This window comes from Stenella coeruleoalba, assembly GCF_951394435.1.
Source record: "Stenella coeruleoalba genome assembly, chromosome: 13".
NCBI classification, from domain to species: Eukaryota; Metazoa; Chordata; class Mammalia; order Artiodactyla; family Delphinidae; genus Stenella; species Stenella coeruleoalba.
The window spans coordinates 56,355,151-56,377,729 of NC_137159.1; the positions used below are offsets into that span (position 1 = coordinate 56,355,151).

At 46.6% G+C, this 22,579-nt stretch overlaps 1 protein-coding gene across 1 annotated transcript in view; it reads left to right on the forward strand.

Moving 5' to 3' along the window:
- Positions 1-14,956, forward strand: part of LOC307196042 (uncharacterized protein) — a gene marked incomplete at its 3' end in the record, with an annotated part of 35,913 nt that extends 20,957 nt beyond the window's left edge. Inside the window, exon 3 of the mRNA XM_079940772.1 lies at positions 14,868-14,956. Coding sequence (XP_079796898.1) covers positions 14,868-14,956 — 89 coding nt within the window. The remainder of the gene's footprint in view (positions 1-14,867) is intronic.
- Between the last annotated feature and the right edge of the window lie 7,623 nt (positions 14,957-22,579).

Below are 22,579 nucleotides of genomic sequence, written 5' to 3' on the forward strand. Positions count from 1 at the left end.
CCTGACAAGAAGTGACTTTGAAAACCCGGAGGACGGATGGGCGGGCGGGTGGGCAGCTCTGGGGCTATGCGAGGAACATCTGTTTCCAGGTCCCTGGCCATTAAATTGACATCTTTTTATTTGAAACTTTTCTTTTATTTCCCGACTTCCTGCAATTGGCAAGGTCTCTGTGCCAGGGAGCAGATGGCATGAGGGCTGTAGGAGCTGAGCGGCTTTGCTGTCCTGCAGGATAGGCTCCTAAGTGCCAGGGTGGGCATCCTGGCACTCTGTCTATTATTAAACCTATGTTTGTGCAGAGAACATCAAACCCCATAAAAATCCAAAACGGCCTTGAAATCGAAAACCCCGTGAACATCTGTGAGCCTCCATATGAGAAATATTACCGTTCCAGAACTAGAAAATTCACTGGGAGCCTGGCATTTTCCATCAAGAGTCTTCTCTCCCAGCAATCAGATTTCCTTAACAAGAATGATCCAACTTCTGTGACTGCAGCCTGCATCCTGGAGGCTGAGATAGCTATTGGTGACCGAAGACCTTTAAACTCAACCTGGCCAAGTTCACTAGCAAAGGCTGGGTTGACCCTTCTCAAGGTGACAGCTCTTAGGATGGGGGATTGGAAGTGGTGGATGGATGATTCCATTTACCTCTACTTTGTCCTGGGGGCCTTTCGGTCATCTTATATTCCTGGCAGTCTGATCCACATGTTTTATCCTTCACCCTTCAGGGTCCATCTTTGGCAAGGTGGATCATGGTCAGCAGGACAGATAGCAGTCAGTGTTTGAGAAACAATGGCATTGCTGAGTCCCAAGGGATCACCAAGAGAGAATTGCATCTGGTATACCCTTTGGCATGCACAAGTGTGTGCGTGTGCACGTGTGTACATGCATGTATGGTGCCACAACGTGAGTTTGAATGTTGGTACATCTGTGTGAAAGCATGGGTACCATGATGCCTGTGCATTTCTGAAGTATGTGCCTATGAAGTTAGTGGAAGAGTGCATAACATATCTTTGCCAGAACGTGTTTCTGTGTATTAAGGTGCATCAGGAACTGCTGGGCTGAAGTGGCCGTGTGCCTTTGTGGATATGTGTGAGAATGAGAATTTCCTCATTCTCATGCTTCCTGAAGGTGGTGGAGATGTCCTTGTTGGTTCTGCTTTACCAGTGACCCTAACACTCATGCCCCTTAATATCCAAGACCTTGGGTGTTCCTTTCCCCAACCCTTTGAAAGTCCCATTAAGATTGCAGGCTCGGGCTTCCCTGGTGGCGCAGTGGTTGAGAGTCCGCCTGCCGATGCAGGGGACATGAGTTCGTGCCCCGGTCTGGGAAGATCCCACATGCCGCGGAGCGGCTAGGCCCGTGAGCCATGGCCGCTGAGCCTGTGCGTCCGGAGCCTGTGCTCTGCAACGGGAGAGGCCACAACAGTGAGAGGCCCGCGTACCGCAAAAAAAAAAAAAAAAAAGATTGCAGGCTCTTGAGTCAGGTTGCCTGGGTTTGAATCCTGGCTCCATCTCTTTCTAGCCACACGATCTTGGGCAGGTTGCTTAACCTCTATATACCTCGGTTTCCTTGTCTGTAAAAGGAGAGTAAAATAGTGCTGAACTGGAGAATCCAGAAAATAATTCATAGAAAGCAATTTGAAACTCCTTGCACTTGGTTAGATGTCATCAGCACCACCCCTTGTCACGTCCATCACTCCCATCTCTCATCCCAAATTCTGTACTTCCATTATGCCATGATAGCCTTCCATTCTGCCGCATCTCCCTTCATCACTTTATCAACCTCCGTCAACTCGGTTACCCCAGTCCCTTTGCCACTGCTATTGTACACCACCTCTCTAATCCAGGCCACCAAACTAGGGAGTTTCCAGGAAGGCGAAACCGGTAGGGTATGACCCAGCCAAGATGGATCACTTCAGTGGCAGAACCAGAGTACCTGTATCAATGCTTCTTGATTTCTCAACTACTTGGGTAGAGAATAACAGCAGGTAAGTGCCGGTAGGAAGTAAGCCACCCAAACTGGCCCCTGCAGCAGGCTTCCTTCTCCCCCTCTCCTCTTTCCCTTTTGGGCTTGGCTTGGGGTGAGGAGGGAGGCCCCAGGGCTATGCCTGTTGTCAGCTCACTAGCAGCTTGGGAGTATCCAAGAATGAAAGTCAGTGTTCTGGTCATTTTAGCTTTTCCGTTCCAATTTGAATATATTAAAATGCAGCCTTCCAGCTGTGCAAATCCCCAGGCCATTGAAATAAAAGGTTTTAAACTTTAACCATTAAAGATTTAACTAGCCAATAAATCTAAGCGTGTGGGGGGTTGTTACCAAACGTTTATTACATTGCTCTTGCTTTTAACTGAAGAGCAAATGCCAAGTGTGGATTTCCATGAAAAAGACATTTCCTTATGGTCAAAACTGATCTCAGCCCCCGACCAGAAAAGCAAGAGATCACTGTCTCCAGAAGGGTCTGCTCATTTACGTCTCAAATCCCTTTAGGAGTTAAAATGGCTATATCAATTTTACAAACCAGTTTTGCTTGCTGCAAAAAAAGGCCTATAATAGCCTCTTGTTGCCACGGTCAGAACACGACTGACTAAATTAATCCAAAGGTCTAACTTTCGGTTTGAGCATCTTGGCGCCGACTTTTCCACAACCAGTTTTTATAAAGGCACAAAGGGGTTGTATCTTTGGTGAAGAAAATCACAAGATCTTTCTCCGTTAGTATCTTCTGGGTGAGTTGGGTCATCAGGGTCTTGAATCACAGGGCTTAGTTTGGCCATTTTTACCTTTCAGGCAAGCAGGAGATCCGCCCAGTAGTGAAATGTGGCTTTTAATTTACACAAATGTAAACGTACAGAACTTAACAATCATATTCACCCTGGACTTAAAAAATGAAGAGAAGCCAGTTAAATCTAGGCCATTAAAAAAAAAACCACACACACACACACACACACACACACACACACACACACAGAAAAAGATCTGACGTACATGTTGAGTTATACCAGCCAACGAGGGGACACAGCCACATTCCAGATGTGCTATTTTCCTGCCCATTGACAGTTCTGCAACCCACCCCAGCATTAAAAATTCCTGAAGTGGATTTTTTTATCTGGCTTAGACTCCTTTTTGCCCAAGAGGCCTGCTGGGTGGGTCCTCTGGGTTTTATTTCTTGCAGAACAAACCAGGAGCCCTGTTTGTGGGAAATACATACAGTAAACTGGGCTTTGCTCACGTAACTTCCCTCCGGAGCGTTTTCCACATCCAAATAGGAGGGGAATTAAGTTGGTAAGCAGTTGTCTTTTTTTAAAAAGTGATTTTACGTTTAGTGTGAAGAGTTTTAGCTCCATGAGGCCATATCCTCTACTCCCTAAATTATAAGGCAGAGTGAAATGACAATGGTGAGGTGTGTGCTTTTCTCTTGCCAGTTCAAATTGTGGGGGACACTGACAGTTGCCTTTTGACTGGCAACCCCTCTCCCTGGCTTCAGCCGACGAAGGGACATTGGCTGATTTGAGGGTTCTCTTTCTGCTCACACCATCTGCATCTTTATCTCCGTCCTCCATTCCACTGCAATTGCCTAGAAGGAAGAGTGAATTCCAGGCACCTGGGGTGCAGAAGCATTTTCCCTGGAGGTCCCTGGCAGTGTCCTTTGATATGGGTGTGGTGGGGAAGGGCTAAGCTCAATACATTTTAGAGCCTCCTGGGTGGAATGAAGTGGAGGCACTGGAGACATTATTTTCAAACCAGACTGAAACAGAAGGGAAGCACTGGCTGATTTGCTGGGAATCTCTCTTGAGGCTGAGAGGCAATTCAATCCAGAAACTCCAAAGACCTGTTTCAGCCTCAGAAACGGGAAGAGCTGGCACCATCCCTTAGGGGCCTCGGGTGGGTTGTCTGCCTTCCAAGGCTTCTAAATTTCGAGGATTTAGAACCCACGTAGAAAGCACAGGTGTCTCACACCAGCCTCTCCCTGGGGCACTTCCAGATTGACTTTGCTGTCCCGGGTGCCTTCTCTGATTTTCAAATCCCAACCTGTTAAACCCAGAAAAGCAGGAGAGCGAGAGAGGAACTTCTCCACCTTTATTAGATTTTTTTTTTTTTTTGTGGTACGCGGGCCTCTCACTGTTGTGGCCTCTCCCGTTGTGGAGCACAGGCTCCGGACGCGCAGGCTCAGCGGCCATGGCTCACGGGCCCAGCCGCTCCGCGGCATGTGGGATCTTCCGGGACCGGGGCACGAACCCGTGTCCCCTGCATCGGCAGGCGGACTCTCAGCCACTGCGCCACCAGGGAAGCCCCTATTAGAATATTTTGCTTTCTGAATGACAAGCCACTTTGGAAGGAAACTTCTTTTTTTTTGATTCCTCATACCTGTGCAACTGTACATGGCAGCTTTATTTAGGGGGATGTAATCTTGGTAGTGATGGAGGAGAAGTACCCATACTTCCTCCCAGAAAGAATACAGTTGCTTAGGAGACCCTCGTCTTATTCATTGATCCATTCATATATTAGCTCATTCATTCATTCTAAAAATATTGCTAGCGGACTTCTATGAGTCTCTGCCAGGTGTTTGGTTCAGGGGTGTAGACAGAACATGAGCCAGTGCCTGAGTAGACAGTCAGCCAGAGGAAAGTGACCCTTTACTCCGTCTCTGAGGATTACTGACTGGGATCCTCCTCTGAGGGTGTTCCAAACCAGGAGAGCCTTGCACACATTAGAGGTTGAATCGGGCTTTCGTTGTCTCCCTAAAGTTCCTCGTGGTACTATTTCAGATCTCCCCACCATCTATAACACCCAACTTCTAGGTCTCCTCCACATTTAATTCCTGTTTCTAGAGAAGGCAGACAACGTTGATTAAGCTCTCCAGCTCACTTCCTCACGCTCTGTTCCTCCCAAGCGCACCCACTCACCGTCCCAGCCTGGGTGTCAAAACTGATCCCTCCTATTTCCCTCTTCATCCTTTTCCTCCCACCCTGCTCTAGAACCCCCTGAACCGTGAACTTCCTGCCTGCCTCCTGCATCTGTTCAGTCTCTCTTCCCCACCAGGACTTCCGAGGCTCATCCCTGCGTGGTGGCCCTTCCCCTCCCAGGCCCATGGGCTGCAACCTGGGACCTGAGGAAGGGGACAGCCTCCATCCTCACAGGCTGGGATCATTCCCCCTCCTGCCCAGACACTGCCCCAAACACATTTCTCTGCTTCTTCTTTTTCCTTTTTCCCTTCTGAAAATAGCCATTTAAAAAGGTTGAAATGGGCTTCAGGGGTTTATTAGTTTTAAAAGCCCTGTTCCCTGTTTGGAGGCAGGGGAAACAGCTGCCTTCTTTTCACATGACGTCAATCCACAGGTGTCTGTAATTTACATTTTTTAAACTCAAACGTTCAGAAATAATGGAAAGGCGGCTTGAAAAAGGCAGATGAAATAAAAACTGGGGGGAAATGTGTATTATACAAAAACCAGACCCGTGAGCCTGAGGCGAGACACCCCGATGACCTGGGGAGCTGATTAATGAGGCAAACCTAAGGCAGCCCAGGTGAGTGTGGATTCCAGGGTTTTCTCACAGTCACTGACGTCCATGTGCTGGCGTTTCATTTCCCACGCACGACTTCACGGATGGTTTTCATTCGGAAATTTTAGAACCACTGATGTTTCTGCCCTGGGAGAAGAGAATCCTGAGCTGTGGATGTTGGGCAGGTGGGGGAGTGGAGGAAAGGAGTTGGGGGTGGGGAGAATGGGAACTTCCTGGGTCCTAGACTCTGCATCTCTTGGTTCTTACAGGCAATCTTTCCTGATCCAGCCTCAACCTATTCAGTGCCTTTTTTAGTTCTTCCCCTCCTCATTCTCTGAGCAAAAGGAGATGAAGGTCAGATGGTACGACCAAGGTAAGATGTATTAAAGTTTTATTTTCTGACAGTCTTCTAATATAGCCACTTCATTAAAAAAAAAAACCTAACGTCTGGTTACATATCAAATGTCAAATATAAAATAGTTTATCCTATTTTTGCATATAGTTTTTTCTAGGTATTGTGTCTCTGAATGCTATTTCATTAATGTTCCTTTGACAAGTATTTTTTTTAACATCTTTATTGGAGTATAATTGCTTTACAGTGGTGTGTTCGTTTCTGCTTTATAACAAAGTGAATCAGCTATACGTATACATATATCCCCATATCTCCTCCCTCTTGCGTCTCCCTCCCACCCTCCCTATCCCACCCCTCCAGGTGGTCACAAAGCACCGAGCTGATCTCCCTGTGCTATGCGGTTGCTTCCCACTAGCTATCTGTTTTACATTTGGTAGTATTTATAAGTCCATGCCACTCTCTTACTTCATCCCAGCTTACCTTTCCCCCTCCCAGTGTCCTCAAGTCCATTCTCTACATCTGTGTCTTTATTCCTGTCCTGCCCCTAGGTTCTTCAGAACCAATTTTTTTTTTTTTTTTTAGATTCCATATATATGTGTTAGCATATGGTATTTGTTTTTCTCTTTGTGACTTAGTTCACTCTGTATGACAGACTCTAGGTCCATCCACCTCACTACAAATAACTCAATTTCATTTCTTTTTATGGCTGAGTAATATTCCATTGTATATATGTGCCACAGCTTCTTTATCCATTTATCTTTTGATGGACACTTAGGTTGCTTCCATGTCCTGGCTATTGTAAATAGAGCTGCAGTGAACATTGTGGTATGTGACTCTTTTTGAATTATGGTTTTCTCAGGGTATATGCCCAGTAGTGGGATTGCTGGGTGGTGTGGTAGTTCTATTTTTAGTTTTTAAAGAAACCTCCATACTGTTCTCCATAGTAGCTGTATCAATTTACATTCCCACCAACAGTGCAAGAGTGTTCCCTTTTCTCCACACCCTTGCAAGCATTTATTGTTTGTAGATTTTTTGATGATGGCCATTCTGACTGGTGTGAGGTGATACCTCATTGTAGTTTGGATTTGCATTTCTCTAATGATTAGTGATGTTGAGCATCCTTTCATGTGTTTGCTGGCAATCTGTATATCTTCTCTGGAGAAATGTCTAGTTAGGTCTTCTGCCCATTTTTGGATTGGGTTGTTTGTTTTGTTGATATTGAGCTGCATGAGCTGCTTGTAAAGTTTGGAGATTAATCCTTTGTCAGTTGCTTCATTTGCAAATATTTTCTCCCATTCTGAGGGTTGTCTTTTCATCTTGTTTATGGTTTCCTTTGCTGTGCAAAAGCTTTTAAGTTTCATTAGGTCCCATTTGTTTATTTTTGTTTTTATTTCCATTTCTCTAGGAGGTGGGTCAAAAAGGATCTTGCTGTGGTTTATGCTTTGACAAGTATTTTAAGTGCATACCACGTGCCAAGGATGGTTTTAGGCTTTGGGGATCCAAGGAGACCAACACAGACACGGTCTTTGTTGCCTACTTTGGTGGGGACAGAAGGTTGAACAAAACCATCAGTGTAGAGTGAGGAGGCCTCTGGTAACAGAAGTACCAGGTGTTACAGTAGTAGATCTCGTGGGAGTGGAGTAGTAGGAATGAGGGACTAGAAAGCTTCCTGGAGGAAGTGACTTCAGGTGCCTGGAAGAAGTAGGATTTAGCTAGGTAAAGAGGCTCTGGAGGGGATTCCAGGCAGAGGGGATGAGATAGGCTAGGACCTGAGACCAGGGACCCTTTACTGGAGTGCTTGCACCTGGACAAATGTCTCCTCTAGCAATAGAATACAAGAACCTATAAGGGACTAAAAGTAACTGCATGCATGCGCAGTTGGGGCGATTAATGAACAACAAGATACAAAAGGCCACGAACCAACTGCCATTTCTGAGGTGCTGGGAGCAAAAGCAGGGGACTGTGCATGATTCCAGCACACAGCACCACCAAGGGGTGGGCAGAGCACCTGAGCCACCCCTCCGGCCCGAACCATCAATCGGCCCCCACCCTCACCGGTTTAAGGAACCAGCCTGCGTCCTCCTCCAGTGAGCGAGCAAGGGAACTTGTTACTCATTTTCCCACCTGCCTGAATGCCTCGTCTGGCCATGTATCAATCTCTATTGATTAAAGAGTCCAAGGACCCAGGTCGGTAACAGGGAGACAGTGTGCCTGGCGCAGGGGCAGAGGATTTTGGAATGTAAATTCTGTTGAGTGGTGGTACTGCAACTGGCAGGAGATGGACCTTGGGGGTAGCAGGAACCCAACCATGCAGGCTCCTTCCAAGGAGCTTAGATTTCATTCTGTGGGCAATGGGAATTCTTTGAAGGGTTTAAGCAGGAGAGTTTACATCTCTTTGAATCACTTCCATACTGTGATGGAAGTCGCCTTAGAGATTGTTTAGTCCCACTCTGTTGTTTTTTTTTTTCAGCTGATGAAGTTGAGGTCCAGAGAGGGAAATAATCATTACGCCTCTTACTACTATTGTTACCAGCTGGTATTTATTGAGAGCTTACAGATACCAGCCCTGTGCTAAATGCCTCTGCTCCCTCATCCTCACAACACCCTCTGGGGGAAGTACTGGAAATATCCCCATTTTACAGATGAGGAAACTGAGACCCAGACAGATGAAGTCACTTTCCTAAGGTCACTGGGCTAGCAAGTGTTGAAGCCAGTATTTGAGCAACGTCTGTCTGACTTCACAGTCTTAGCTGGGCCCTCTCTTCTCCCAAGATTCCAAAATTAACAGCAGGGCTGGAATTTAAACCCAGGCCTCCTGATATAGTCTGAAGTACTGTGCTAGCTGCCCATGGCATATACCAGGTCTGCTTCCTTTCTTAAGAGGTGGGCTTGCACCTCGTGTCATCTTCTCTGCTTCTGTTGGCCCTGTTTGCGCTGACTCTGTGTACTCCTTTGCCATAGTGACTCCTCTGAATATGCCACTTTTGTATCCTGTTCTTCATTTATCTTCTCATATGTATTTCAGGAAGGTTATAATAGTCAGTGTTAGTGTTCCAAGGAGGACAAGAGCTGAACTCAAGGAAGCTGGGGTGGGGAGAAATTCTGAGCAGTGCGTTAAACAGTTTGGTGGGATTCCCAATCTCCTGGCCTAAGGATACTGGCTGTGGTGGTGGGGCTAGCCCCTTTCAGCCCCAGGTGGTGAGCTGGCTTGTCCCTCTTGAGGTCAGCAGTCTCCAGGATGACGACCTCCCAGGGCTGGCCACTGTCAGGTCAGCTGTTCCCTGGGACTGTCACCTTCAGGTTCTCCAGGGCTCGTGGCCGCTGAGCCTGGTGAAGCCTCAGCCATTGGTCATTGCTTCCCAGCTACTGGCCTCCTGGCCAGGCCACATCTCAGCTAATTTCTGCAATTAGGGAAGCTTGTTTTCAGAGGCTGAAACAGGAACTTTTCTGAATTAGCTTTTATGGTTCAGAGCCTTTAATTTGAGATTTAAAAAACATCATAGCTCGCCAAAACCAAATAAACTGCAGCTAATGAAATTCGCAGAAGTTCTCGGAGAATGTTTCTTACTGGTGCTTCTGCATGATTTATTGACAGCCGGTTGTAAAAACAATCTTATTAAAGGTCATAATGTTGGGGGGGAAAAAAAGCCCTTTAATTTATAGCATAATTAGGCTTCCTCCAATAGTTCTGCTGCCAGGGCTGTCACTTAGGGCTCCGAGGAAGCACTTGGTGTTTTTCATTATATCACAGCGAAGGAGATCCGGAGAGCCGTGTTCCTAAAGGGCCCACTGACTTTCTCTTTATGGCCCTTTTATTGCTGCTAAAATAGTCAAAACAGGGGGTTGATTAAAGCCGACTGATGCCTAATGATTATGGGAACACCTCTTGCGGGGGGAGGGAGAAAAGGTAGGAGGGGGCTCAGGACTTCAGGACAGGCCTCCGACAGAAAGGGATGGACTGTGAAACATGCCTGGGAAGTGTGACCAGGTTTCCTGGCTCTTCCCCCAGACACTTGTGGATTGAAGGCTGACCCCAGGCAGGCGGGGCTGGGGTGATAAAAGGCGTGGGGAAGGTGCTAATGCCTCGAGGAAGAGGACAATCCCAGGACAGGATGTGTGTGGGAGTAAGAACCTTAAAATGCTAATGGGTCCCTAGGTGGAGAGCAGCCCCGCGAGAGTCCAGTAGAAGGTCTTGCCTGCTGCTGGCCGTGCAGAAGGAAACGAGGACTCAGTATTTGTGTATTGTGGTGAGGGCAGATCCTGGTCTCCCGCTTCCAGGAGCCCCAGGTGTTGTTTTCTGGAGCCGTCTCTCCAGGGCTGTGCTGGTGCAGGGGAGGGGCGAGCACCTGGGGGAGGCGGGGAGTCACAGCAGAGCATCAGGGATGCGTGATGACAGCCAAACCCCAACAGAGATGCACCCCCCCCAGTTCCTCTCTCCCTCCCCAAATCTGAGGCGCTGAGAGCTGCAGCTCTGAGCCCACCCCTTGCCAGCCTGAGCCCTGACCACCTACTGTCAGGCCATGGGGAACATGGGTCCTGGAGCTGCCTTAGCTCTGCAGGCTGTGTATGTGTGGAGGATGGACTGTCCCTCCACCAGTGTACAGTGTGGCCATTGTGATGGGGGCAAGGGGTGGGAGGCTCAGCAGTTATGCTGACGTTCAGTCTGGGCCCTGAGTGCGGCCTGGAGCTGGCCTAGCACCAGAAAGACTGGGTGACCGTGTGGGGCTCTGGCAGCCCCAGGGATTGGTCTGTTTCTTCTGAGTCTCCTTTGCTCCAGGCTTCATCCAGGCTGCCCTGTCTCATCTTACCTCATCGTGTCCAGTCCTGTCCCTTCAAGTCCCATCCAGTCGTCTCTTCTCTTCTGAGGTTTATCAACCACTCAGGTTTCTCCACCAGCCTGCATGAAACTGGTGAGGACACCTTGGTCTCCCTGCATCTGCTCACCCTTTGGAGGCCCGAGGAACCCACTTTCTGGCTCCTTGAAGATGAAGGTCGGACCTAAGCCTGTGGTGATCTCACTTTGGAGATGCAGCCACTCTGCCACTCTCCTTCTCTTCATCTTCCTTCCCTTCCTCCACCCCTTCTTCTCTTTCGGAATTAACCATGCAGAAGGTCTATTTGGGAGTAATATTGTGATGGGGCAGGGGGAGCTCTGAGACCAGGAGGCAGAACTGACAACGTCCCTTCTGCTTCTTGTCCCAAGGTCACAGGCTTCATGTGCACGTGTGAACCAGCAGGGAAGGCTTGCCAGATGCTGTCTGTCCGTGCCTACCCCAGGAGGGGGCAGAGTCTAGAGCTGAGCTGGGAAAACTTCGCCATAGATTTTGGCATATTCTGAGGGGTTCCCTTAGATACTTTTCCCCCAATTTCATCCTAAGGAAGAAAGAGGTCTGGAAGAGGATGACTTGCCCCTTGGACCAAAGTCCTTAGTCATGGCTTCAAAGTTCATATAGTGAACACTGTTGAGCACCTACTATGTGCCAGACACTGTGTAGGGAGATGGGCTTAGAGAAATGAACTTAGGAAGTTCAGACTGAGGCAGAGATGAGCGAGAGACATTATGTAATTAATGACATTATACGGGGTAAATGCTACAGCTGACTTCACACCAGTGGCTAGAGGAGTACAAAGGAAGATGCAGGGTGTGTGTGTGTGTGTGTGCGTGTGAGAGTGTGAGTACATGTATTTGCGTGTGTAGTCTGTGAGTAAATGTATGTTGGTGTGATGTAAACATGTAAGTGTGTGTGCTTGTGACTGAATGTACGTGTGAGTGTGCAAGTGTGTGTATGATGCTGTTGTGTGGGAGTATGTAAGTGTGTGTGCACAGTGTGGGTCAGTGATACGTTGTGGGACTGACCACTGGTAACCATTGCTAAAGGTAGACGTGCCCAGAGAAGGGATGGTATGTGTGTGTGCTGAGCACACAGGAGATGATCAATACACACTTTCTGACTGGAGAGCTGCCTCTTAGCAGGGCAGGAAACAGGATCTGGTTGGGTAGCATCAGCTGTGGCCTCGGTTTCTTTTCAGGAGGCTTTGTCCTCTTAGACAAAGAAAGGGAGTAGGAGTTTTTTTCCTTCTAGATGTTGGTAACTGAACCTAGAGGGTAAAAGGATAAATCCTTGAAATAGTTAAATGCTAGTGACATCCTGCCCTTTTAAGTGACCATTAAGTCGAGAGGTTGTAGTTAATTGTAATTTGCTTCTACAAACTTTTTATACCTTCTAAATATTCTTCCACTTTTTTCAATCAGAAAAAATGTTTATTAAAAAATGGATCTGGCTTTTGCATGTAAACTTATGCTGAGAGGGTGTGAGAGCTGCCTGGGGTGCTGGCACCCGAACCCTGGGATTCCTCCAGACAGCTCGCCCCGTTTGCCTGCCCTGACCTGCAGTTTCCCGTCGGCCTTCACGGCTCCTGCCGCCCGCCCTTGGGCTTTGTGTCTCAGCCTCGCTTATTTGCCTTGCTTCCCCTTGACTGACAGCTTATTTCGGAGTCACATTTTCAGACTGACCTTTGCCTTCCCCCAAAGAGCACAACTCTGCAACTTACCTAAGGGCCTCCTGCTCTGAAACCCCACTTTCCCTGCCTCACATTCAGCTTTGCAGCCCTTTGCTGCTTTGGGTCACAGGCTGGGCACCCCTAAGCACCCTTTCAGGGTCAGGTGGAGGCTGGAATTAACTTGGAATAAAACATGCTGGTGTCTCTTTAAAAAGCTAGCTTCTCTGTAAAAATCTAACACCTCCTTTGGGATTTGTCTGTCTTCTTTCTTCTTAGAAGCTGGTAATTATTCATCATTTATAAATTGAAGATAATCCACTTCCTCATGACTCCTGGCAGACCAGGGGTTGGGGTAGGAGAGTTTCTTAAGAACTTTCATCCCCAGTCTGCTGTTTGTAGAGGGAATAACTAACATGCCTCTATTTCTCAGCCATGGACTTCCGAGGTCTGGCTCTTTCCAAATAGATTTCTGTGTATTAAATCCTTTAATAACAGCAATAGTCTCCTACCAGAGTTTTCAACCCAAAGGACAATTGTTTAGGGCATGTTTCAAGGTACAAATTGCAGACAGCTGCCAGTCGAGGCCACCAGATTGTGGGGCAGTGGTGATTCTCTCCCCAGAGATCATTCCTTTCTGTCTTTTTTTTTTGACCTAAGGTAAGGTTGGAATTGGAGTTGAAGTTAGGGCTGAGGGCGGGATAGGATTGATTGGGGTTGAAGTTGATGTGGGAATGGGGTTAGAGGAGGCCCAGGCTGGGATTCAGATGGTTGTGTGTTAGAAAAGAGGGTGAGGGGCACGTGGGGCTTGGGTGAGCATGCGGTTTGCTGTTGGTATCGGGATTAGGCCAGGGTCAGGTGCTTTGCTGAAATCTCGGAAGCTTACTGTAGGGACCCTCCATCTGAGGGCTGTGACACGCCTGAATTTTCACGCTCACTGGGATCAGACCCATGGTCCTGCCATCCAGTTTTGGGTTGAATAAGATAAGGACATGTTGTTTTCCCTCCAGGAGTGTGTGGGAGTTGAGGGGCCACACAGGAGCACCATGGCAGCCTCCTGGGGAGCCTGGTAGGACCCAGGGTGGGAGTTTCTCTCTTCTGAGGCAGGAGGGGAGGTAGAGGCAGTGGGTCTTGATATTTGTCTGTCCTCCTGCACTGCCAGGCAGTGGGGACAGGACTCAGTCTCAGGACCTGAGGCACAGAGTCAGCCAGGTGGATCCTTGGGGCACCTCTGGCCGGAAATGAACCCCACCTGGTGTCCAGCAGACCCATTTTTTTCCCATTTCAATCACTTTGAAGTGATTGAAATGTGCTGATTCCATCTCAGCAATGAACTGATTCTCTTCCTTTGTCCCCACAAGCAGACAGGCAGGGAGCGTTCCAGTGCCTTTCTGGGCTATTTCTGTGAAAGGACACTGGGCAAAGCCAGGCAAAGAACCCACACGCCCCCAGGCCCACTGCTCAGGCACGGGCAGACGTGGCCACGTGTCTGAATGCTGCCTGTTTCGTTTTTGCTCTGCCAAGGCCGCCCTATCCCACACTCTAGTCATGCTGTCACTCCCCTAAACACCAACCCCAGCATGCCTCCGTAGCTTTGCCTGGGCTGCTTGACAGCCTGGGACACCCTTCCCCCCTTCTCTCCATGCGCCTGGAGTCCCCTCAACTTCCAGGATCCAACCCTTGTGACATTGCGTTGCATTTATTTGTTTATGGACTAAATGCAGGGACAGTGTCTCACACCATCTCCTCAGGACCTGGCACAGGGACTGAAAGAGAGTGGGTACAAAATCAATATTTGGTGAAAGAAGACAGAGAGGAAAGAACCGGGCCATCAGGCTGATGCGTTGTACCGATTTTATTAAAACTTAGGCCATCTTATAGAGCACCCTCAACTCCTCCGTACTTTAGAAATCTCTGTATATTTTTTAATTGCTCTCTTCTCTTTCACTTGACTTGAATTCAGTAAACCTAATAGGTGACCATGTCTAGGTGCTATGGGGCATGTAACATGCTTAAAGTATGGTAGAGCTGCAGAGCTGGAAGCATAAAATACCTCCTCAACGTCACTGACAAATAGAACACAGATGTAGAGAGGGAATTGTTTCTATATCCCCTAGAAGGGCACTTGGTTTTCAGACACATTTGTCTCCTGTAAAGTTTTTTTTTTTGGCTTTAATAGCTAATATTGATTGTATCCTTAGTGTATCCAGAAAGCGTTCAAGGCTTTTTGAATATATTAACTCATTTAATTCTTTCAAACAACCCTGTGAAGTAAGTACAGTTATTATCCCCATTTTACAGATGAGGAAACTGAGGCCCAGGGAAGACAAGTAATTTTTCCAAAGTTCTCACAGTTGGTATGTGGTGGAACAAGAATTCAAAACTAGATGGTGTGACTCAGAGTCCATGTTCTTACTATTATTCTTTATTGTTTCCTTAAACCTCTCTAGAATTTGTGCCTTCTTTTCCCTTTCAGTTGATACCACTATCATTTATACCTTCATTTTTTGCACTTCTTTTTCTAGTAGGTTCTGATTTGATCTCCTTAGCTGAATTCCATCCCTCTTCATCCTTCCTGGACACTACAGCCAGGAGGACCATTGAGAGAAGATAAGTATCACTTCCCTGACCCCCTGCCCTTTTCTGTGGCTTAGAGACGCCTGCAGCTTCTTTGACATTCTTCCCATTGAGAGGTGGGGTCTAATCCCCTTCCCTTGAATCCGGGCTGGCCTCAGTGACTTGGGTGGCCAATAGCATGCAGTGGAAGTCTAGAATTTTCAAGGTGGGTCATAAATTACCTTGAAACTTCCACCTGGGTATCTTAGAACACTGTCTCTGAGTCACTATGTAGAAAGTCTGACTACTCTTAGGACAACATGCTGGCGAAGCCACTCAGATCAGTAGTCCTAGCGGAGTCCAGGCTCCTAGCCATCCTAGGCGCAATTGTAAGCAAAGCCATCTTGGACCCACCGAAGCAGATCACCTGCCAGCTGACGCCACTGAATGATCATGAATAATACGTGGAAGAGATGAATCACCCAGCTGACCCCTCCCGAGTTCCAACTCACAAAATTGGGGGATGAAGTGAAACGGTTGCTCTTTTAATTTAACTAAATTTGGGGATGGTTTGTTAGACAGTGGTAGATAATCAGAATGCCATTCTTTTCTCTTCTTTCTTCTATTCTTTTTAAACAAACATGTTTAAAAAACATGTTTTTGTTACAATCACAAGGAATATAGTCATGAGCAAGACATGGACAGTCTTGCCTTCAGGGGCACACAGTGTAGTGGAAGAGGTGGCATTACAAATAAATATGTAGGCCGGGATGAAGTGAGAGAGTAACATTGACGTATGTACACTACCAAATGTAAAATGGGTGGCTAGTGGGAAGCTGCTGCATAGCGCAAGGAGTTCAACCCGATGCTTTGTGACGACCTAGAGGGGTGGGATAGGGAGGGTGGCAGGGAGGCTCAAGAGGGAGGGGATATGGGGATATATGTATACGTATAGCTGATTCACTTTGTTGTACAGCAGAAACTAACACAACATTGTAAAGCATTTATATTCCAAAAGAGATGTGAAAAAAAATTATGAATTGTACTCAGTACTGTCAAAGTAAAGTTCTGTGAGTAAAGTAAAGGCAGGTTTCTCAAAGGACATAATATTTGAGATGAGACTTAAAGGATTTAGTAGGGGTACAGGGATGGGGGAGGGGATAGGAGAGCATTCTTGGTTGGGACAAGAACTAGGGTGAAGGTCCTTCAGGCCAGAAATTGCTCAGCGCTTTGGGGCCATGTGGCTGGGGTAGAGTGAGAAGGGGAAGTGGCCAGAGATGAGCCTGGACCCTGTGCACCCGAGTGGCTGCTCCCTGTGCATCCCTCATCGCCGGGCACTGAAGCGTCACTCGGGGATGTCTGTGTGCCCTGCTACATGGGAGTTTCTGGAGGCTCTGTTTCAAAGTTTTAAACGATTCCTCATTCTAGAAAAAAGTCCACAAATTTAAAGTAACATTAACCAGTTCCTTGAGGATCTGTCCCCTAACTCTGGTTTCCAGATGTTTTCCTTCACTCGAGGTGCTCCTGCTATCGAGGGCCATGTGGGGCTTCCTGAACAGACCAGTGCCCACCTGCACCTGGGCTTCTGCATGTCTCTTCCTTCCAGTGGGTCGTCCCCCTCCCAGGTTTGCTTGGCTAGCCGCTACCTTGTTCTCAAGACTCCCCATGGCAATCCCAATGTGGCTGGGGGCCCGTTTTCTGGGCTCCCATCACCCCCCATGTCTCCCTCTCTATGGCAGCGCAAGCCACAGTGCCTTGTAACTGTGTACGTGTCTACTTTGCTTCGGGCCTCTGAGCTCTTGCAGGAAGAAACCTCTTTCATCCCCTTGGCGTCTTCCTTTAGAAGCTTTTGATAAAGGTTTATTGATTGAAAAGCCAATGATTCCAGCTTGATATTGTATGCAGATTTAGTAAGCAAACCATCAGTATCCTTATCTACATCGTTCATCAAAAGTTTGAACAGAGTAAGACAAGGGTGAATCCCGGAGCATGTAGGTATCTTCTAACAACATTTTCTTCTAACATTTCTTCTTGGTAAAATTGGTAATTTTACCAAGAACTTGAAGAAATATAGGTTAAACATGCCCACTCCCTTCCCCCTAATCTAGCAGGTAGAGGGTCTATGAAAAAAAGTGGCTGGACAGAAGAACCTTAGTGAACCCACTTTACTCCCAGAGATCCTGGCCTTCCTTTCCAGGAACCCCAAACACTCTTTAAAGGACATTTCATCTCCCGTCAGCCTCTCATGGTTTGCCCATTGCACCCAGGCCCTCGTCCTCATTTCCCAGGTTGTGTCTGGGGATTTCCAAATCCAAAGGGATTCCTTTGATTGAAGTTTTAAGCTCAGGATCTCTCAGTCTCTTCTCGGGAGTGGGACAGTTGTACACAAACAGTTCATAAACCACACCCTGCCCCCGTAGCTGAGCTCTGGGCATCTCCTGATACCACCTGATGGAGAGAAAGAAAAGCATTTGGAAAAAGTGATGGTTTACATGTAAAGGGAAGATGGTGTGATAGGATGAGGGTGGAGCTGTGAGAAGTTGAGGAAGGAACAAACCTTGAACTTGGAGTCAGAAGACCTGGGTGTTGGTCCTGATTCTTCCAGCACTTTGCTGTATGAGTGAGCCCTTTTCCTGCTGTGTTCTCAGTTTCCCCACTGGGGTAAGGAGGGGATTAGATGAGTCCAAAGACTAAAAAAAATTTTCCCAGAGGAAATCTTTCCTCAGTTGTTTTTAATCATTTTAGGGGTCACAGACTTTTCTGGGAAACTGACGATGCTATGAAACCTTGACCCCAAAATGGACACAGACACACAGTGGCACATGGGCATACACACTCAAAATCTGTTCCAGAATTTTGCCTGAGATTGATAGCCTACAGTTTTCAGTTTCGGCCTCTTCTGTTTTTAAAAAATCTGCTCAGCTACCAAAATCCAGCATCTCTCCCAACCTTCATGATGCACTGCGGTTACTGCACTGTTTCATCCACAAGTTCTCGTGAGTTCCTGCGATATGAAATGTGAATTTAGAGACTCTTAGAGAAGCCTCAGATCTCTTCGCGTAATTCCAGCTTCTAAACCAACTTACAAATATTTACTCTTTCTGATTTGAAAACCTTGCCTGGAATATGGAAGCAAAATTGGATTTGCCATACTCACTTTGCTTCTATGGCCGTTGACATCACTCCTCTGCCCCAAGTGTATTCTCAGGAGTGGAGAGTGTGTCCACTGGAAAGTATTCTGGTCGGCAGTTCATTTTTATTTATATATATATATATATATATATATATATATATATATATATATATATTTTTTTTTTTTTTTTTTTTGGCTGCATTGGGTCTTAGTTGCGGCACGCAGGATCTTTCGTTATGGTGCGTGGTCTTGTTGTTGCGGCACGCAGGTTTTCTCTCTCTACTTGTGGCGCATGGGCTCCAGGGTGCATGGGCTCTGTAGTTGTGGTGCGTGGGGTCCAGCGCCCATAGGCTCTGTAGTTTGAGGCCCATGGGCTCTCTTGTTGAGGCGCGTGAGCCCAATAGTTATGGAGTGCAGGCTTAGCTGCCCCGCAGCATGTGGGATCTTAGTTCCCCGACCAGGGATCGAACCCGCATCTTCTGCGTTGGAAGGCGGATTCTTTACCGCTGGACCATCAGGGAAGTCCCTGGCCGTGTATTTTTAGATCCCAGGGGTATGTGGTCCTTCTTGCTGGAGGCTGACTCAGAGGCGATTACCAGGACACAAAAGAAGTTTGAGCTCAGAGCCCCCCACTTTTATAACTCCTTCCAAGGACCTGAGGGTGGGACACCTAGCAGTGCATCCATGAGGTGATATGTTTGGTAAAGTTACAAAAGTCAGATTTTTAACCATGATTGCTAAGATGTCTGTCTCTCTCCCTTCTGATTTCCCTGCCTGTACATTTCTGCTGTGTTGAGTGGCGTTGGAGAATGTGAGAGGATTTGTTGGGACCCAGCTAAGGGGAAAGCTAAGTTCAGGATGTGTTTAGTCTGGGTTCAGTGAGTTGTATTTATGAGGCTTCCATTCACTTTTGGTGTGTAGTTAAATTACTGCCGGCCGTCTGCAGTGGGAGGGGCTTCTTTGCAGTTCACTCTGCTGACCTACCTGCCCCTTGAGATACTGGCTGGAGGGCGTTTCAGATTGTGAATGCATTTTATTGCAATCCCACAAGAAATGTTTGGGTAATGGAGGAGGAGCAAAGTTTGGAATGGAACCTGTGTTAGTTGCCTAGAGCTGCTGTAACAAATGACCACCAACAGGGTGTCTTAAAACAACAGAAACATATTTTTTCACAGTTCTGGAGTCCAGAAGACTGGCACTCTTTTCAAAGGCTCTAGGGAAGAATCTTTTACCTTCTTTGCCTTTTTCAGCTCCTGTTTTTCCTTGGCTTGTGGTAGCATCACTCCAATCCCTGCTTCTGTCTTCACATGGCCTTTTTTCTATGTCTGGGTCTCCTCTTTTGTTTCTTGTAAGGACTCTGTCATTGGATTTAGTGCTCAACCCCAATAATCCAGGATAATTTCAAGATCCTTAATTTAATCACATCTGCAAAAGCCCTTTCTTCAAATAAGGTCAAATTCACAGGTTCAGGGGGTTAGGACATGGATATATCTTTTTGGGAGCCACCAGGTAACTTGCTACAGAATCATAAGCTACTCTAGGAAATTTGTTTTCATTCATTAGAAATATAAAGCTGTTAGAATTTGGTTCTTATCAAGGCCAAGTCAAAATAGAAATTCTTCTCTGCCAGGATATACTCAATTGCAAATGCACCATACAGTTTTCTTTTTTTGTATGGAATATGATTTAATCAGATTTCCTGTGTTTGTAGAGTACATGTTTGCAGCAATGCTACAAATAGCATTGTTTGTGATTTTTAACTTATCACTGAATCCTATAAACAGTATTTAAAATTCTTGTTCAAGAATGATGTCCATGAGTTAATACAAAACTCATAATAAACTACTACAATGAGAATATCAGCAAAATGGTTAATGGATATTGTCAATTCAAAGAATATTTTTTTTTTTTTTTTTTTTTTTGGTACGCGGGCCTCTCACTGTTGTGGCCTCTTCCGTTGCGGAGCACAGGCTCCGGACGCGCAGGCTCAGCGGCCATGGCTCACGGGCCCAGCCGCTCTGCGGCACGTGGGATCCTCCCGGACCAGGGCACGAACCTGTGTCCCCTGCATCGGCAGGCGGACTCTCAACCACTGCGCCACCAGGGAAGCCCCCAAAGAATATTTAAGATAAGTCACTGTGCAAGAAAACTTGACACACCCGGAAATACTATAGCTCATATATGAAAGGACTTTGATAGTGGTTTTCCCAAACATGACAACAATCCTAAAGATTTATGCCACTACCAACATCAAGTTGGGAACCTGAAAACAATTTCTCTGAACCATCAATAACAAAAGCCAAATTTTGATAAGCCATGCCAGAGGAGAGACTGAGTTATTTTTCTATACTCTCTATAGAAAATAATACCACAAAACCTTTGATATAAGAGTAATCAATAGAAGAGTACACAGCAAAAGAAATACTTTTTTCCTAAAAAAATTGTGTGTGTCAGGCAGTTAATAAGCATATGTTATTTTTCTGAGTTTCGTGATTGTGGCATTTATCAGCATAAACATTTAAAAGTTTTCTTATGAGTTATTTTCTTATTCTAAATAAACATACACTTTAAAAAAGTTGAAGTATAATTGATTTACAATGTTGTGTTAGTTTCAGGTGTACAGCAGAGTGGTTCAGTTTCATATGTATATATATACACACACATATATATATATATTCTTTTTTCAGATTCTTTTCCATTATAGGTTATTACAAGATATTGAATATAGTTCCCTGTGCTATACAGTAGGTCCTTGTTGTTTATCTATTTTATGTATAGTAGTGTGTATCTGTTCATCCCAAACTCCTAATTTATTCCCCACCAACCTCCCCGCTTTCCCCTTTGGTAACCATAATAAACACTTCTGAATCTAACTTTGTATCCATAAATTTGCCTTCTTTTTCTTAAAGAGTCCCCCCTTCTCAGGTTATACCAACCTTGGGCCCATGTCCTGAAATCTGGACCACCCCTGGGTTTGACTCCATCACTTTGAGTGTCTTGCTCTACCATCCAGACTTTTTCGTTCTTGCATCTTCCATCGTGCCTTCTCCCCTGGCCCACATATATGTTCATGTTGTCCCTAACCCAAGGACATTTCCATCTTTGCAGTTACTCCTTTATTGGCAGTTGTGTCTCTTTCCTCTTGCTGCCAAAGAAAGAGAGTTGATGCTCCCACTCTTGCATCCTACCCTGCCACCATCCTATTAAAACAGCCCTTTTGGGCTTCCCTGGTGGCACAGTGGTTGGAAGTCCGCCTGCTGATGCAGGGGACATGGGTTCGTGCCCCGGTCTGGGAGGATCCCACATGCCGCAGAGCGGCGGGGCCCGTGAGCTATGGCCGCTGAGCCTGCATGTCCGGAGCCTGTGCTCCACAACGGGAGAGGCCACAACAGTGAGAGGCCCGCGTACCACACAAAAAACCCCCCCAAAAAACAGCCTTTTCAGGGGCACCAACATCTCCTTACTAATTGCAGCATTCTGGAGAAGCTTGATCAGGTTCCGTGGCTTGACCAGCGTGCATTGGGCCCCTCCAGTCCTCGTGAGTGGTCCTGGAGCGCTCTTTGATCTCTAACACTCCACTGCATCACAGGTGGTCTCTGTTCAGCATCCTTTTCCCCAAATGTCAGGCCCTAGCACAGGGCCTACATGGGAGGGGTGGGAAGGGAAATAAAAAATTCAGGGCTAACTGTGTTCTAGTCCCTGTGCTGGGCATGTTCATACATTTCATTTATTTTCATTTACCTTTACTTAATCCTTACAGCAACCCGAGATATAGATGGTAATAATTCCCCGTTTATAACCAACTGGAAAATCTAAGATCCAACCAATTGGGAAATAGAAGTTTAAGTGACTTGCTCAGGATTCCATTATTAATTGGTAAGAGCTACGCTTAGACCCAAGGCTTATCTGTTTCTCCTTCAAGACCATATTTTCTACTAAGCTTTTCTGTCTCTGGATTACCTGGGGAACAGGGACACAATTATTTCTCAAATAGAATTGAACTGAGGGTGCCTTTCTCTTGAAGCCCTGTCTTCCATTAACTGCTAATGTTTCACTTTCCTGATTCTTCTCTCTCTCGTTTCCTACTGCCTTTTCCCTAGCTTCTTATCCTCGAGTTCTGTCCTCACCCCTCTTCTCTCCTTTCTCTCTCTTGTGTACATCATCTGTTCAGATAGTTTCAGCAGTCACTTCTCAGAGGACAATGTCTCGTGGAGTTGGTTATCTGGTCCAAGCCCCAGTCTTGTGTCTGCCAGGTGTCCTGCTAGGATTTCAGTCTCCACATAACCCACCATCCCCTTCTCTCCTCTCCAAACCATCCTCTCTTGAATTCCTGTCTTCTTAGTCGCTCATACTTTAACCCAGAGGAAGGGGTGTCACCTTCATCTCTTTCCTATTCCTCACTCCTTTTAGTTCATCCCACAAACATTATTGTGCACTTCCTGTGTGCCAGGCACTATGCTAGGCACTGAACATTCACTGGTGAACAACACAGAGTAGTCTCAGGAGCATATGTTCTAGCTGGAGTCTGCTGACATCAACTCAACTGTG